The sequence below is a fragment of the Strongylocentrotus purpuratus genome, unplaced genomic scaffold (assembly GCF_000002235.5).
Source record: "Strongylocentrotus purpuratus isolate Spur 01 unplaced genomic scaffold, Spur_5.0 spur5_scaffold_15, whole genome shotgun sequence".
Taxonomy (NCBI): Eukaryota; Metazoa; Echinodermata; class Echinoidea; order Camarodonta; family Strongylocentrotidae; genus Strongylocentrotus; species Strongylocentrotus purpuratus.
Genome location: NW_022145600.1, coordinates 28,220,055 through 28,238,992, shown reverse-complemented (window position 1 = coordinate 28,238,992; position 18,938 = coordinate 28,220,055). Strand labels below are relative to the sequence as shown.

The following is an 18,938-nucleotide window of genomic DNA, read 5'->3' as shown; positions in this document are numbered from 1 at the left end:
TGGAATTAGAAATAAACCACGTTTGAGTTTGATTTCCCCCAAGCCCCCCCCCCCCCCATCAGTACGCAAGTATCTCCTCTTTTCCTTTTTTCTTTCCCTTTCCTTCCTTCTCTCTTATTTTTTTGATGGGGGGGGGGGGGGTCAACAGCCTGGGAGGCAAGGCTCTTTCGGCCCCCCCCCCGATCTCCTTCTTTCCCCTTTTCTTTTTTCTTCCACTTTTTTCTTTCCCTTTCTCTCTTCTTTCCCTTTCCCTTCTTTTCCTTTCTTCTCTCTCTTTTTTTTTTTTTTTTTTTTTTTTTTGCGGGGGGGGGGGGGGGGCCAAGGCCCGCTCGGCCCCCCCCCTGGATCCGCGCCTGGGTCAGAGAGAGGGTCAGAAAGAGTGAAAGAGTAAGGAAATAATTGCCTCTGACAAAGTTTACGTAGTCAGAACAAATTAGTATTGGTCGTATTCCTCTAAATTAAATGATGATTCCGTTAAATCGGCATCACAAAACAAATCACAAAATATAGATACAGAATAAATAATAGGTCAGGGCCTCTAAGAAGCAACTTTTGCTTGTACATGAGGCCCCTATCAAGGTAAACTCAATATTAAATTAAAAAGTGAAATAACTAAAACTTACTAGGTACGTACATTAAAAAGAAGAAAGGAAAAAATTACCGACCATTAACTTTCAGCAGGCATTACATGCAGTGGCGGATCCAGGGGGGGGGGGGGGGGCGGGCCCCCTGGGAAAAAAGTTAAAACACGTGATTTTTTAGCTTTTTGGGGGGTGCAAATTTTCAAATTTTGCGGGAGCAAAAAAAAAAATAGTGCTCATATTGTAAAAAAGTGAAATGTGAAAAAAGTGTATTGCTTGTTTTTATACTTTTTGCTAAGGAATGTAATTTTTTAACGAAACAAAACTTCAAAATCGTTCACTATGCTCCCTCGCTACTGCTTAGCCCCGTGGACCCCACATCAATTTACGCTCCACTTGCTTTGCTCTACCTGATCGTAAATACCCCCCCCCTCCCCCCCCCCCCCACACACACACTTTGAAAAACATTCCGCGTGGCTTGCATGTAACATGAAAGAGTGGTGGTGATGCAGAATTTCTTTTTCTGCCTCCCCCCAAACGTTTTTGCTCATTACGCCACTGCTCACTCGTCCCTCGCATTACGCCCCCCCCCCCCCGGGTCATGAAAAGAAATCGCCGCCCCTGTTCAAAACTGTAACATTTGAATAGAGTTCTAACACGAGAAAGTGCGGAGTTAGATGTAAGGTTATTACAAATTGAGTATTTTCAATTCTTATCGGGTCAGTGTTTGATGGATTTTTTCCCTTTGAGAATGGAACATGAATACACACTTTGTTTTCTTAAAAATCAATAACAGCGTGTAACATCTCAACCAGTCGTTTAACATTTGTAACTAGGTGATCTGCCGCGTAGCGTAGCAGAGCACCTATTGTCATATTGATTTCGTCAGACTCTATATACCGGTATATTGGTTTCTTTTCTTTCTGTATGCATTTTGTTCGCTTCATATCTCAAAAAAAAAAGACAAGGGTAAATGACAATGTCGATGACATTTTCATGACATACTAGCCAGATTATTTTTTCCTTTCCTTTTTGTTTCTTTTTTTAGCTACCAAAGAAGGGGGGGGGGGGGCGACGGGCCGGCCGTGCCCCCGCCCCTGAATCCGCGCCTGAATATGGATCACTTTCAAACACTGATAATTTTCCATGAAATTGTTATATGCCTGTACAACTCGGCGAGTAAAATCGTTATAACAAAACTACCGCTCGCCGTGAGCTGACGTAGAGGTCAGTGAAAAAGTGTCGTTACCAGAGCCATTGATTTAAAGGTCGGATGAAATCCAAATATAAGTTGATTACTGTTGATGTGCAGGGCTGCATACAACTCATATTTTGATGTTCAAACATCTGAATATATTTCATAGATTTTTAAATATTTTTTAGAATAATTTTCTCAGACCTACTAAGCTCTACCCTAAAAGAATGCTCCATATCTCATTCCTAAATGACATCACCTGTCAATCATTAGTGAGCTCACAAGAGACAGTGATATGTATCTTCACCGTGGCTGACCACTTGTTTACAATAGAATTAAAGGATGGGGATGAAATGAGAAGAGAAGCTGACGACAGGAGGAAGTGGTAATAACTGTTAGTATATGGAGAGAGATTTTTGCAAAAAGCAGAACTGAAGGGAGAACTTACGCAGCCCCCACATCTTGTTATATTACGAAATGAGAATTGAGATTTCGATACCGAAAGACATTTGGACATTTTTTTAAAATTAATGAATTTATTTTCTTTCTTTGCTTGTCTAGACTTTAAATTAGATTAGGCCCTATCTGAAAATAAGCAAACATCAACCTTTTTCGAGCAATAATTGAAAAAAAAGGGTTATGGAGAATTGAAGGGACCATACGGTATTCAATGTCACACAATGAATATTTAGCCAATACATTTCGTGATTTTAAATTAGATTAGGGCCTAGCAGAAAATAAGCAAACATTAACTTGAATTGAAGAAAAAGAAAGGTTATGGGAAAATTAAAGAGACCATACGGTTTTCAATGTCACAAAATGAATATTCAGATTGGATTCCAAAGGACATATGAAAGTCTATTCTGACTCAGTGAATCCAATATTTTGAAATGAAGATATTTTTGTAACATGAAGTCCATAATCAAATGATTTTTTTTCTTTCTAGGAAGAGTTCAGATTGCAGTTTTTTGTATTAACAATGTCTCAACTACATTCTGCTAGCTAACATTTATCTATGTGGGTTACTCAAATAACATTTCAAGTTTGGTGTTTTCAGAGGGGTGCACCAGACGTGTGCAACAGGCATAACGGCGGTGGGGGAACGTGCCCCGCCCTATATCTCTCTCTTTCTCTCGTGATGTCCTTGTAGTAACTTCTTCGCCATACGGTAATAATTGGAATTTGCATGATATAACGGCCTTGTATATTAATCTTCCTCTCACTGTCACGCATATTATCAATTAATATTTCGACTGTGAAATTCACTTTCTCCGGGACGGAGAGTAGGTCACCAGCCCTAATATAAACGTCAGTATTCCAAGAGCTGTTTCATATCTGAGCTGTGCCTACCTCTACCTATACCACATCATCATGATTCCCGCATTGAGCCTCGTACTTGTGTTGGCAGCCCCCTTTGGAGAGATGGCTTATGGACTCACCCCAGAGGAGAAATCAACTATCCTGACTCGACATAACAAGTACCGTAGTAATGTAAATCCACCTGCTGCAAATATGGTACCTCTGGTAAGTTTTGTTATATACGATACTTACTGATCTTGCGACACCACTTTCTTTTGCGAAACTTGCTCCAAGTCAATTTCCTAAACACTAACCGAATTCGTAGCTTCAACACTGGACCAACATTATGCCTAACCATAAACATTTTCAAGATTTGCAGAGAGAGGCACCAAGAAATATTTGTTAAAATTGATAATATTGATAACGATAAAAATAATAATAATAATAATAATAATAATGATACTAATAAATGCTATTATTATTATTATTATTATTATTATTGTGAACGTTAAACATTTTAGATTAATATAATGCAATGTCTGGTTTAAAAGTTAATATGTCTATACCTAATCCGCAGGTGAAAAACTTTTGAAAGATATAGATGCTCACTTTTATAGATTTCTATGGGGGGGGGGGGGGGGGGGAGAGAAAACCTGATAAAAATAAGTGGAAATCAAATGGCACAAAGTTATGCAGGTGGGGGGGGGGGGGGAAGGGGTCAAAATGATAGATATATACACACATTGCCAATCATTAAAAACTTCCTGAATTAAGAGATTGGTAAGTGGCTCAATAGAACGCAATATCCTCTTTCTTTTGCAATTTTTCTTGCCCGAACCGCATTATTTAAAATTAACCCTTACTGTACATTTCCTGCTAACCCTTATGGAATAATGATTACATTAAAATAGGCAATAGCCCAATAAATAGTAAAACATTGTGTAAGAGTTCGTTTTGACAAAGATATTTTAGAGACAAAAATTTAATATTGATATTTTTGTTTCTCTCTGGAAGATAAGTATAATATTAAAATAATTTTCCTTTTTTATCGTTGATTATGCGATGCAGTTAGAGAAGGGTTTAGCAATGATATTGTACTTTTTTTTACAGGGAGCCACAACCCCTTTTTCCAGATATTACGTATTTAAGGATGTTGACATATGACATATCTATGCAATCTTATTAAAGAGAAGAAAAGCAGAATGTAAAAGTTTTCTTAAATGGAAATGCATTTTCGACCTGAATGACAAGAGTTGGGGAAAATATTGTTCAATTGGATTTAATTGTATCATTGATGTGGGCTTACGATGGTTTCAGTTTAAGGTTTTGCAACGCATATTAAAAATTACGAATGATTTACTGTTTAAACTTAATATAGTCCAAAGAAAAGAATGTCCATTTTGTAATGAACAGAGTGAAACAATCTGCTATGTCATTGTACGCATGTTAAACATAATTATTTGGGATAGGTTGGCATATTGGATATATACTGGAACCAGAAATAGAATAATATTTTCACTGCAAGATAACTTATTTGGTTTAAGAGGTTCAAATAATTATGCATTGAATGTATATTGATTTTGGTGCGACAGATGGTGTATACGTGCAAAATAAAGAAAACATTGCCCGATATAGTGCCGGGCTACGAAAAAATGAGACGCTGCCGGGCTGGTATCGAAACCCTCAACACTTGAATTGAGAGTCAAGTGAATGAACCACTGGACCACGGCAACGGTGCATATTAAAGCTAATTGCGCTCACAGGCTGATTAGCGCAAGTAATAATGCAACAGGTGAGCAAAATGAGTTTGTTGATAACGCCATTTCGGCGGCTTGAATCAAGTGTGTACGTCCATTTGCGCATACGAGGAATGCTTTGCATCATTGCTTGCGCTAATCAAACCGTCAGGGCAAATAATGCATACACCCATAAATTAACAGTAACGCTTAGTTCGTTCGTTCGTGTCTCCTTAGATCAAGATAGTTAATATGTAAAGTTCCTTAATTAAAAGTAAATTAAATTAAATTAAGTTCTTCCATCGCCCGATTGCTGCAATGGCCGTTTCATTAACAAGGGCCAGGTCTTCATCTGTGCAACCCGTTCCACCGCACTGCAAGAAGTGGTCCATCGTCTGAGTCTCTCCGCAGTCGCAGAGAGTATCTCCTTCATGGGCATAGCCCCATCTTGCCATATTGACCTTACACCGCCCCATTCTCGTCCGCATTCGATTTAGGCATTGCCACTCCGGCCACTTCAGGTTAAGCCCTTTGATGAGTACGGGCTTGGCTGATGGTGGAGGATTCTGTTCAGGTGGTGGGACAGAATCGAGGAAGCTGTGTCGGGGTTGTAAGTATCCGTGTATCATGTGTCTGTCATCTGTCGCCTGCTTCATTCGTTCCTTTAGGCAGGTGTTAGTGCGCCTTTGGTTAGGAGATCCAATGCCAGCGAGGTGATATATCTCCTCAACTTTTGTTGGTTTCAGGCAGCCTGTTATCTTTCGATATGTGTTATTGAGTGTGGTGTCAAGCTTCTTCACATGGGCTGATCTGCTCCAAACTGGGCAAGCATATTCTGCGGATGACATGCAGAGGGCAACAGCTGCACTTTGTACAGTTTTGGGGTCAGCGCCATAGTGTGAAGATGCCAACTTCCCGATGATTGCATTTCGAGACTCTACTTTGCCTATTGTCTTCTCGATGTGTTTCTTGAACGATAAAGTGCGGTCAAGTTTTACACCTAGATACACTGGATACTCGCAGTGGTTAAGCTGCACATTGTTCCACTTTAGCTTCAGTTCTCTCTTTGCTTCCTTGTTCTTCAAGTGGAAAACACACACCTGAGTCTTGGATGGGTTTGCCCGTAGGTAATTTGCCCTGTAGTACGTACTCCGAAAGGTTTGCGAGCGCTGTGTTCAGATGGAGTTCAACAGCTTCGAAGGTACTATGCTGGGCTGTGATGCAGGTGTCATCTGCATAGATGAAGTTTCGAGTGTTCTTTGTTGAAGGTATGTCAGCAGTGTAGATGTTGTAGAGTGTTGGCGCCAGGACGCCACCCTGGGGGAGACCGTTTTTCTGTTTCGCTTAGTTTGCACGATATCACTCTCACATGACGTATCAGAGACCGCTCCAGTCGTTGACGCAGTCTTGCGTCAAGCAAATGACGCCTCGTGTACAACGATGATTGTCTTGCGATCTTGTGCCATGCATTGAATGTGCTAAAACCAAGTTGATAATATTCGAGCACCAAAAGTAGCAGTGCTAGACATGAGCGCTATATGCGAACCCACCATCGTAATTATGATCCTACATACCCAATATCATTATTCAATGCTAATTATTTAATTACCTGTAAAGGTTTCAATGTAAACTATATGAGCAAATGAAATGGCACTCTTCTGATTTTGTTTTTCTCTCCCTCTTTTCTTTTTTTTGCAGTATGTCTCTTTACGTTTCTATTTTCTGTTCTTACTTTATTATGAGAAATATTTTGATTTGATTTGATTTGATTTGATTTATTTATTTCTGTTTGATTTTCTTTTTCTTTTGCATTTTTACAAATATATAACAAACAAATATTGCAAATTTACACATGACAAAAGAATATATGTAGAATAAGGTAAGGCTGGGTGTAACTAATCGAGAACATCAAACAGGAGGGTTGACAAAATAAGCAAAGCTTGATAGTATGACTACCCTCAAAGGATACATAATAATACAAATATGGAAGAACAAAATATTGGTAAAAAGGGGGAAAAGACAGAAAAAAGAAGAGAAAAGAAAGAGGGGATGCACATCAATATTCACAGACTTATGTGGTAGTTGGATTTCAAATTGATATATAAAGATTTTAAATAAGAAAAGAAATGCAAATTTGAATACTTAGAGTGGCCAACTTGGGATACAATAGAATGAGAAGACTCTCAAGGTTCGGACAGTAAGAATGTGAAAGTAAGATCAACCAGCTGGTTTTAAACCTGGGCCTGCGAGTCAGAGCCTTGAAATGTTTGTATAGAAGACAGTGTTTATTCAGTATCCCAAGTAGGCCACTCTTTATTCATACGTGTATTCATACCAGGTCATGGAAGGTTATAATCAACGTTTCAATAAATGGAAGCAAAAAAAAGTAAACAGTACAGAAAATTATCGAGTTTTGTAACGATGGGTAAACGAGGAGAATTTTTTATGATTATTTCACCAGGATGGTTGTAATAATGACTTTAAAGTTCTTCTATCACGTCCAAACGGAAAAATTACCTGTAACAATTTCGATGTCTAGAGTTTATTATCTTTTTAAAGATAAGTGCAATATGTTGAACAATTCTTCTTACTTTCTTATCCCTTTTTTTCGTTCCTTGTCAGTTTTGGTGAATTTATTCTTTTCAATGCAATTATATAATGTTTGTATGTATCAGTCTTTGGACTGTTTCTACAACCCATTTTCTTTCAATGAACCGCAATAAATGACAAAACAAACAATCCAATTATTGCCTCGTTCTCTGGTAACAGCAATGGGGCAACAAGCTTGCAACGTTGGCGCAGACGTGGGCTGACCAATGCACCTTCGGCTACAACAACCCGTCTACAGAAAGATGGGGCGTGGTAGGCCAGAACATCGCCAAAGGGTTCGGTAGCAGTCTCATTTCTTTGATGAATTCGTGGAATAGTCAGAAGGCTAATTATAACCTCGACACCAACATGTGTTTAGCTGCCGGCGCATCCTGTAACGCTTACATTCAGGTGAGTTTTAAAGCTTAAAACTAGCCATTGAAAATACATAAACAGTGGCGGATCTACGGGGTTGGGGGGGGGGGGGGGTTAGCGGGTTTAACTTCCCCTTTGGGCTGCCAAGTGAAGATGTAATGTGCATAGAAAAACGCCATCATAATGTCCGGACCCACACAAGAGGACACTTTTTTTTTTTTGGTCTCGGAATTTGAAAATTTGACATTTTGCTCCGTTGGAGGGGAGGGGGGGGGGGGGGGGGGGTAAGGTCACCTGTTTTAGGTCAGCCATGTGAATAATTTTTTTTTTAAATAATTAAAAAAAAAAAAAAAAAAAAATCAATCCAAAGGGGGGGGGGGGGGAGGGGGGAGGGGGTTTAGGCTTCTTTTTTTTGGGGGAGGGGGGGGGGATGGGGGGGGGGGGTTACACACATAAAAATACAAAAAAGGGGGTTTAACCGGCTGGCTATGCGTATTATAACCAACACGAAAAAGCCATCAAAAAGCAAACATTGGCATTGGCTTGAATAAAACGTATAAGGCGCTATCTCGTTTTTCAACGGCTGGTTTAAAATTACCGAAAATTTGTAGGGCACCACAAATATTAGAAATGGTTATATTTATGGATATTTCAGTAGTTCTCAGAACCGATTTTGATCTTGATTTTGTCATTTGAATTGTATATTCTTTCAAATTTGACACTCAGTTTTTCATTATCTCACCATTTTTTTTTGTGTAGCGCCCTCTGCAACAAAACTCAACTATTCCTTTAACAACTTTATTATTGATATCCTTACCAAGTTTGGTCATGTTTAAGTATGTTTCTTGAAAATGTGACAGATTACAGCTTACATCTAAAAGTATTCAACAAAGGACCTAATTCAACCAGTCCGCCTTCCATTCTTGAGTTACAAAAAAAAAAAAAAAAATTAGATTTGCCATGGGTTTGAACAATTTAACTGTTTGTTGGTAGCGTCCTTTTTACAAAAAGCGTACCCCGACGACGAAGATGATGGTGATGATGATTATTCTTTTTGGACCCTCCGACAGGCCATTTATTGATGATAAATATCTGAATAACATATTTGAATACATGTACAAATGAATATCATATGAAACATCAGAATAAGATATACGTATAATGAATATAATAGCGATGAACCCGATCAAACGTATAGCGGACGATGTATACAACGTAATAGCTGCAAAATTGGAGGAGCAAGTTGTGGAGAAAGTGTATCAAGCTGTCAGTTTGGATTTGAAGAAATAGAAGACAGACGAAGCTCGGTCTTACAGTTCAACCGGATAGATAGCAGTCACCGCCAGGGGCGTCGCTAGACCTTTTTCAGTCGGGGGGGGGGGGGGGGGGGTGAAGAGGCCAACAAATTACCGACAAAACTAGCCACCAATTACCGAAAAAATTAAATGTCCAATATCTACAAATTCAACCCTATAAACCTGGGGCCGACTATCTATCTATAGTATCTATAGTACTTGCATATGCGCAAAATGGTCATTTTCCTCGACGACATAAATATACGAATCATTTCTTCAATTAAGTCAGCATCATAGCTATATATTTTAATGCAGGCGCGGAGCTAGGATCTTATTTTATGGAGGGGCGGTAGTGAGCAAGAGAATCACTTAAAAGCGCGCTCATTAGTTGGGTATGGGTGATTGGCCTTAGACGTTAGGCTTAGACGTTTTCTTAAATTATTAGGAGAAGAAGACGATTAATTGTACCGTTTTCGACTGGTAATCCTTGGCTGTATGAATCCCCCTCCCGCGCCAAGCGCGAAAGCTTTGACGTTCCATTAAATTATTATAAAAAAGAAGACGATTTGCTGTACCGTTTTCGACTGTTTATCCTTTTCTGAATTCAGTTCCCCCCTCCCGCGCAAAGCGCGGAAGCTTTGACGTTTCATTAAATTATGAGGAAAAGCAGACGATTCGGTGTACTGTTCTCGACTCTTAATCCTTATCTGAATGAAGCTTCCCCCTCCCGCGCAAAGCGCGGAAGTTTTGACGTTTCATTAAATTATTAGAGAAAGAAGACTATTGGTCGTACCGTTTTCGACTCTTAATAAGCCCTATTCATCCGAATTCAGTTCCCCCCTCTCACGCGAAAGCTTTGACGTTTCCTCATATTATTAGAGAAAGAACACGATTCGTTGTACCGTTTTGACTCTAAATAAGCCCTATTAATTTTGTCTGAATTCAGTTTCCCCCTCTCGCGCGAAGCGCGGAAGCTTTGACGTTTCCTTTAATTATTAGAGAAAGAACACGATTCGTTGTACCGTTTTCGGCTCTAAATAAGCCCTATTAATTTTGTCTTAATTCAGTATCCACCTCTCGCGCGAAGCGCAGAAGCCTTGACGTTTCCTTAAATTATTAGAGAAAGAACACGATTCGTTGTACCGAAACGCGGAAGCTTTGACGTTTCACTAAATTATGAGAAAAAGCAGACGATTCGGTGTACTGTTCTCGACTCTTAATCCTTGTCTGAATTCAGTTTCTCCCCCTCCCGCGCGAAGCGCGGAAGCTTTGACGTTTCATTAAATTATGAGAAAAAGCAGATGATTCGGTGTACTGTTCTCGACTCTTAATCCTTATCTGAATGAAGCTTCCCCTACCGCGCGAAGCGTTTCATTTGACGTTTCATTAAATTATTAGAGAAAGAAGACGATTGGTCGTACCGTTTTCGACTCTTAATAAGCCCTATTCATCCGAATTCAGTTTCCCCCTCTCGCGCGAAGCGCGAAAGCTTTGACGTTTCCTCATATTATTAGAGAAAGAACACGATTCGTTGTACCGTTTTGACTATACATAAGCGCTATTATTTTTGTCTGAATTCAGTTTCCCCATCTCGCGCGAAGCGCGGAAGCCTTGACGTTTCCTTTAATTATTAGAGAAAGAACAGGATTCGTCGTACCGTTCTCGACTCGTCTAAATGAAGTTTCCCCTTCAGCGCGAAATTTTGGGCGTTTCATCAAAATATAAAGAAAGGAAGACGATTCGTCGTACCGTTGTTGACTCTTAAACCTTGTTAGAATTTAGTTTTCCCCGGAAATTTTAAAGCTCTGATTTCTTTAGCTGATATTAGAGGCAATTGAAACTTCGAAAAAATACAAGTATTGTAGTTGTAGTCACTCTTGAAGTCGTCACAGAGGATAAGAAGTAACAGTTCGTAGGGAAAAAAACTTGTCGGCCGACCGACAATATACATCCCACCGACTTCAAACTTCTGCATTGATATAGTACACGAGGATCGAGCAAGAATACCGACACAGCTGACCCGACACAGCAACATATTTAACCGTGTCTTTCTTGCTCCCTCGACGAGACGACTCCATCCATCAACCCCCTTCTCTCTTTTACTCCCACTCCTCCTCTCTCAGACTCTCTCTCCTCTCTTTCATCCCCCGTTTCTTTTGTTTCCCTTTCACTCTTTTTACTTCTTTTTTTCCTTCTTTCTTTTCTTTCTTTTCCTTTCTTTCCTCTCCTCCCTCTTTTTCTTTTTCTCTTTCTTTCTTCTCTTTTCTTTCCTTTCTTTCCTTTCTTTTCCTTTCTTTCTTTTCTTTTCCTTTTTTTTCCCCCTCCCCCTTTTCTCTTTTTCCCGACGGCTGCGCATTTTTACCGACAATATCCTGACAGGTGGGGGGGGGGGGGTGTCGCACCCCCACACCCCCCTTGCCCTTTGGCGACGCCCCTGGTCACCGCATCTCTCCACGTCCGAGCCACGCTGCTGACGAGGGACGCGAGTCATCGACTTCGCCACCGTACGCGAGTACTACGAGGAGGAACAAACCGAAACCGATCATAGTAAAATTTAGCAGATATAATATCCGTAATTATGTGTAAAGAGCCAGGACGAGACTGAAGAATGTTGATGGACCGAAAATATGGCTAAAGGAGGATCTCACTACAAAGCGAGCTAGCCTCTTTTGGGAACTTGTTAGCATCAAGAAGTCTAAGTCCTGTTGGACTCAGGATGGAAACATCTTCGCTCTAAGTACAAGGGACTAAAAAGACCAGGATCAGAACTACACAAGACATTGAAAACTTGTAAGAACTCCTTTTCCACTCTGTTATATTTCGATAGCTAATTATATATCATGCCTGGACAAATTAATCTGACTCACGTTGAATTTCCATGTTTAGGTTGCCGGAAAGAAGTGAAAGAATATCATAATGCCTCATTATGTGTACATTGTAACAAATGAGCTCATCTGAGATGTACACATGCATCTACTGATACGTTTTACTCTGATGCCAATTGGATGTGTAATTTTTGTAGTCTTAAAGAACTCCCTCGATACGTCGATGAACCTGATATTTGTTCTCGAAATGCGGATGCATGTACTATGAAAGTGTCGATAAATGTTTTGAAAAGCTGAATTCACTCTCTGGTATTAATATTTGCCATTTAAATGTCAGCTCTCTGATGAAGAATTTTGAAGAGATTCGTAATATTTTAACCACATCTAACATGCATATTTTTTCCTTATGTGAAACTCGATTAGATGGTTTTATTTCTAACCCTGAAATATTCATATCAGGTTATAAAATTGTGAGATTAGATAGAAATAAAAATAGTGGTGGAATTATAACTTATATTAAAGATACCGTACCATTCAGTATAAAAAATGAATTCTTTGTTGATGGTTTGGAACTAATGTGCTTGGAAATCTGCTTACCAAAGCAAAAACCCTTCTTAATAGTATATTGGTACAGACCACCAAATTCCCATAATGCACACTTTGAGAAATGTGAAACTTTGTTACAACTCTTAGAGTCATCCTCTAAAGAATTTAATATCTTTTGGGATCTCAATTGTGATTTATTAAAAAAGCCCTATGTCAAGTCAAACGAAAACTCTGAAGCTTTAAGTGAAGAAAACATTTCGAATAATGCAGGTAAATTAAATGCAATGTGGAAATCATTGAGACGTATCATACCTAAAAATGTCAATGATAGCGGTTTTCAAAAGATAATTATTGACAATAAAGAAATAACAGGTTCAAAATATATTGCATCATGTTTGAATGATCATTTTGTAGATTTACCATCTAAAGGGAAGAGAACCAAAATATTTGGTGGTAATATGGATCAGTATATGACTCAAGTAAGCTCAACATTAAAGTTTAAAGAGATAACAGATAATGATGTTTTGAAATGTATTCATGATATTGCAAGGAATAAGGCCACTGGTCTCAATCAAATACCAGCAAGTTTAGTTAAAGATTCTATAGAATAATGAAGAACAATAGAATTGTTAAACCGCTAACTCAAATCATCAATGCGTCATTAAGAAAGGGGACAATTCCTGGTGCCTGGAAAAGGGCCCGGGTGACGCCTATTCACAGAGATGGTGATAGAGCTAATCCACGCAACTATAGGCCAATATCGGTCTTACCTGTATTATCTAAAGTGCTGGAAAACTTGTGTTTAATCAAGTGTATGATTACCTTTCAAAGAATGAACTATTATGTCATAATCAACACGGCTTCCGCCCGAAACATTCGACTTTGACTGCACTCTTATCTCTCACAGAAGATGTTTGTAAACAAAATTAGACAATGGGTATGTAGTAGGTATTGTATTGCTCGACTTATAAAAAGCGTTCGATTTTGTATCGTTTGAGATTTTGCTTAAAAAGCTATAATGGTTTTGATCAAAATTCAATATGTTGGTTTCAGGATTATTTCCATGATAGGGAACAATGCACTTTGGTAGACGGTAGCATGTCACAGATCAGAAAAGTAACAAGCGGAGTGCCCCAAGGAAGTATCCTTTGGCAATTGATGTTTATTATCACTCTGAATGATTTATATAAATCAATCAACAAATGTTCCCTTTCTCTGTATGCGGATGACACTTGCATGTATTTTTGCATCAAAAGACCCAAAGATATATTAGAGAAAGTAATCAATGGTGATTTGAAATCAGCTACGACATGGCTTTAAAATAATGAATTGTTGCTTAACGTTGACAACTGTCAGGTCATGTTAACTGGTTCAAAGTCAAATTTGAGTCGTTTCTGTCACAGATGAAAAAATAGCATTAATACTGTACAAAACCTTTATTCAGCCTCATTTCGCTTATTGCAGCACGATTTGGATGAACGGTACAGAAACTCGGTTAAAACAACTGCAAACTCTACAAAATAGGTGTTTGAGATCTGTACTTGGAGTTAATAGTAGATATCACCTTGAAATTCTTCATAAAACCCTTGAAATTGACATGCTAAAAGAATACTGGGTCAAACAGGCTTTAGTTACTATATTTAAGTTGTTACATCATCTTGGTCCACCTGTCTTATCGTCATCGATCCAACTTAATACTAATATAGGCTATATTTTTCGTTATGCAAATTCACAAATCCCTCTTCCAAGACCGCACAAATTTTCTTCAACATAGTCCATTATACCATGCATCATTTTTTTTTAATACCCTACCAAACGATATCAGAATTATGAATGTTTTAAATCTTACAACATTGAGATTAGTAAAATTCAAGATATTTGCTCTCTTCTTTCGTCTCGATGGTATTTTTTTCCCTTCCCCCTTACTTTGTCACTATGATTCTATTTTGTACTTAAATTTCTGTAAATATGTTCACTTATTATAACTTTGTCACTATGATTCTATTTTGTACTTAAATTTCTGTAAATATGTTCACTTATTATAACTTGCATATTTGTTTGTAAATTGTATTTTCATTGTTTTATATTCTATTCTAATTATGTTCAGCCTCGCTGAAAAACAGCTTTTGCTGAATGCGGGCACAATTGTATTTTTGTTTTTAACCGTGAATAAATAAAATATACCACACCATACCTGTAAAAGTATAACTTATTGATAATAATAACATGATAAGGATAGTATACATACAGAACATGATAATAACAAATTATTAAATACATTTTCTTCATTATTACGCACTTTGTCAAATAATTCAATGCAAATACAAGACCCAATTGGAAAGTTGTAATATGAAAGTATATGGACCTTTATGCCTTGAAGATATTTCATGCTTGTTGGAAGATTAAAAAAAAAGGATGTAGACATATAAATCAAGTCATGCTAAAAGAAAAGGACGATCATTTGAATATCATTATGTAATAGATGGCATGCAGATAGTATTTCAAAGTATAATAAATATATGAAATATTATTTCAGTGTTATGTTTCGCTGTATAATGCATACAACAGTTCGGTACTTCAGTACAGACTTTTAAATAGCTAAGGATACTATATTTGAATAAAGATTTTGTGAAAATTTAAATAATTCTAAATTAGAACTGTTCCCTTTGTGGAAGAGAAGAGGAAGATATGGTGCACTTTTTTTACTCATGTAACGTGACCAAATCGATTTGGAGTCGTTTGATTGACTGGTTATACATTGTAACACGTTGTAGAATAAAACTGTCGTTAATACATGTTTTGTTTGGTTTCATTGAGAAACGAAATTATTTATTATGTAATAATTTGAACTAGACAACAATTATATTTATTCGAATATACAAATCTATACGGACCTTCCAGACAATACAACGACATATCAGGAATAGTTACATAAATGAGAGGCAGGTTAGTATTCTTGCTAACAAAACTGACAAATTTGATTAAAAATGGTTAAATTTGGAGAGGATTTGATCGTTTGATAGTATTATTTAATTGAGTTTCCAAAATTATTTTCAGTAACAATGTTGCATTTTTTTCTTTCTTCTGGAAATGAAGAGTATGTATGTTTATATGTTTATATATATAATTTTTTATTAATCTATTAGGATTATTAATTTTATTATTTTGCTTAACGTTGTTTATTTTATAATTATTATTATTATCATCGTATTTATTATGTGATAAATTAGCATCATTATCATTGTTATTGTTATTATTATTAGTAGTAGTAGTAGTTGTAGTCGTTGTTGTTGTTGTTATTGTTGAACTTGTTTTATTGTCATCACCATTTTTTCTTCATTTTGGTTTATACAGCTGATTTGGGCTGCAACCTCTTTCGTTGGATGTGGCAAGGCTCAATGTGGGGCAAAGACACACCTCGTCTGTAACTACGGACCCGGGTAATTTGATTCGTTGTCATCCTTGCATGGTCATTGTTCCTATTTTGCCCGGGATATTTATACACACACACACACACTATCACAATAACACACACACACACACACACGCACGCACACGCACACATACACACACGCACACGCACACACACGCACACGCACACACACGCACACGCACAAACATGAGTACATGACTGCTTTGAAATGGCACATTGCTTGGAAACGGAATTAGCATATTATGTATTGTTACACTCATAGTCATAATCATATCATATTTATCTTTCTCTATTATGTTGTGGAAAATATATATTGGAGAGACGGGAGATATTGTAAGAATTATAACTTAACATTAACCCATCAGAAAGTAAATCAAATACTGAATGTAAAGTAAACATATTTCAAGATGTGCAATTTAAAAAAAAAAAAAAAATTGTTGGTGTTTGACTGCACAATTCTGTAAATTGAGAACCGTAAACGAAGCTGAACGAAAAACCCCACCCCCCATGAAAAAAGTACAATGCATTTTATCAATATATATTTCAACCACAGCTGAACAAGTTTTAATTAAAAGTAGTGAAGAATGATGGAATTATTTGAATTAAACTTGTCCTTGAGTTGATTCCTCGAAGGTCTTGATATTAAATCGTTATTTTACTATCTTCCAGACCTAACATGTTGTCAGGTCGCCCATACCAATCAGGTACACCCTGTTCTATGTGTCCTGCCAGGGGAGGAAATACATATAGTTGCGAGGATAATCTCTGCACCTGTAAGTATAATTCAATTAACTTTATTACAAATTCAATTCAATCAAGGTTTATTAAAAAGGGAAGTCAACTCTGGTATTGATAAAAGCAGAAAAATGAGAGAAATAAATCAGTGAAAATTTGATCTCCGATTCAAATGATAAAAGTTATGAATTTTGAAGTTGTCATCAGTGGAACAAAAATTGGCAACACTGACGTATCCTGCGAGCTCCTCTCCAATTCTATCTGTACAGAAAATTTCATAAACTTTAATTTAATTTTCTTAGTTATTGATGACAGTATATTAAGTGCCATATCGGGGTTGTATACAAACTCCTTTAAAAAAAAAGATATTTAGGATAATTGTATAATTGAACATTTTCTGAGGGGAAAATATATTTTTTTTGGAAGTTTTTTAGTAGAACCATTGACCTACTACAAACAGGGCGAATTGAAAAGGACCTCGCAAGATGCGTCACAGAGTTACCAATCTGTATTTGATTGATCGCACCTGCAGCAATTAATAACTGTACTATTTTTAGTCAGTTTTTGCTCAAACTTTCACTGACCTGATTCTTTCATTTTTCTGCTTCTATTAAAATACAATATCAGGTTGAACTACCCCTTTAACCATGACTGGTAGTCACAAACTGAATTATACATGTTTCTACAGTGCAAGTAAAATACCGAATTTATACAAATTGCAGCAATAAGAAAACATGTACAATAGAAAGTAAAATGTACGTGAAATAGATTACATTGATAAAATTGTAAAACAAAAGCCTATAAAAGACTGGTAAATGCATTAGCATTGCATCCAATTACCTCGCTGCTCTCAGTGTAAAGATATTGCACTATAATAATCAGGACTAGGTCAAAGAAAATGAACGGTGTGTTTCTGGAAAGAAAAGTAGACTGCAAGCAACATAAAAGGAGATATTAGATACTGAATAGAGGAAGAAAGAGAGTGGGGGATTCTATTTGAAACAAGAAAGAGAAATACAGGTACCCATTTACACCTGGGCTCGGTTTCATAAAAGTGATAAAACTTACCACCGATGTTAACTTTGCCTTTAAACATTATTGTTGTGATAAGTGGTGGGTGTATTTGATGCGTTTTATTTAACTTCTCACAATTATCCTCTTTGTTTAGTGAACTAATGGCTTGGCAAGGCTGACATGACAACGAGATTGGACTGAACTATACCCAACTACAACACGTCCAAAGTACCTGATTGCAACTTTGAGTTTTACTTCTACGGTTCTACCCATCATAATTTCGGGGTAATGCGCTAAACCGCCACACGAACCACGGCAGGTTCATTTTTTTCGTGTAAAATCTGCTGGTTGTGATTTACTTCATTTAAGATATATAGAGGCCTTCTTTTTATTTTTATTTCGAAGTCTGGGTTGGTAATATTTTAAATGTTAATGCATTGCACACTGCATTCTATTCTTCCTTAATCTTTATTGTTCATGTCTGTGTAACCATTATTTGTTTTAATTTGATCCTATCTGTCTTTTTTTTACCATTATCTAAATCTTGAATTATAGTTTTTATTCATCGTTGAAAGACAATATTTATTATTATCCCTACCATATAGGTTTTTTTCATTAATTCAATTAAATTTTAGTGTGCTAATACTTCTTTTAAAATGAGAATTCTTCTGTCACAGCCCTAATTGTGTTAACAAAATTGAGTCACAAAGGATATACTTGCCGTGGGCCGGGAGCGGCAATATGCGCAGCGCATGAGGCGGTATAGAAGGGTAAATTTTTACCACTTTTCCGGGTGCGGGTGGGGGGGGGGGGGGCCTTTCTTTGCGGGAGAGGCCGGTATAAATATATTAAAAATGGGCCATAACAGGGAAAAATTCAAAAATGGTTGGGAGAATTTACTGTTAATCACTGTTACAGGGGTGTCATACATCGACTCCTTCAAAGAAAACCATATATATCTTCGTGGTTTGAGAGTTTGCTCAGGATTTTTTGCATGTCAGAGGTTTAGTACAGTAGAAGGAATATAGTAAGTAACATTTTATACAAAAATTAAGCAATTTTTTCATCAACCTTCAACAATGTTACCCATTCACTTTGAGCACATGGTGCCGGGCCTGATTTCCTTATCTTTCTACGCTCACTACTCAGCCCCTATACATTTTCTTCCAAAATCGTTTGGCATATGTCATTAATTTGTAATCTTGAACATTCTGTGTAAGTTTTGTTGGATTCTGTGAGAATGTATTTTCTAGCATTGCCAGAACTCAAGCTTATCATAAAGTTACATCTGTTAACGTGATGTGAATGGCTAAGT

The 18,938-nt window shown here is 37.3% G+C and overlaps 1 protein-coding gene across 2 annotated transcripts; it reads left to right on the top strand.

The window, feature by feature from the left end:
- Window positions 1-7,571: 7,571 nt before the first annotated feature.
- LOC105442315 (peptidase inhibitor 16-like) lies at window positions 7,572-18,416 on the top strand. 2 transcript variants are annotated; one of them, XM_011674293.2, is made up of 4 exons: window positions 7,572-7,811; window positions 15,796-15,881; window positions 16,544-16,647; window positions 17,778-18,416. In XM_011674293.2, exons 1-4 carry the CDS (start codon window positions 7,722-7,724, stop codon window positions 17,783-17,785), a joined length of 288 nt encoding a protein of 95 aa, XP_011672595.1. In that variant the 5' UTR covers window positions 7,572-7,721; the 3' UTR covers window positions 17,786-18,416. The 2 variants fall into 2 exon arrangements, with proteins under 2 accessions (XP_011672595.1, XP_011672596.1); XM_011674294.2 differs by lacking the exon at window positions 7,572-7,811 and adding an exon at window positions 13,083-13,378.
- Window positions 18,417-18,938: the final 522 nt, after the last annotated feature.

What these genes read in the sequence shown, in the direction of transcription:
- LOC105442315 (XM_011674293.2), top strand. Translation starts at nt 7,722, where the DNA reads ATGAATTCGTGGAATAGTCAGAAGGCTAATTATAACCTCGACACCAAC. An exon ending in CCTGTAACGCTTACATTCAG is followed by an intron (nt 7,812 to 15,795) that starts GTGAGTTTTAAA and finishes TGGTTTATACAG; the next exon opens with CTGATTTGGGCTGCAACCTC. An exon ending in GTCTGTAACTACGGACCCGG is followed by an intron (nt 15,882 to 16,543) that starts GTAATTTGATTC and finishes ACTATCTTCCAG; the next exon opens with ACCTAACATGTTGTCAGGTC.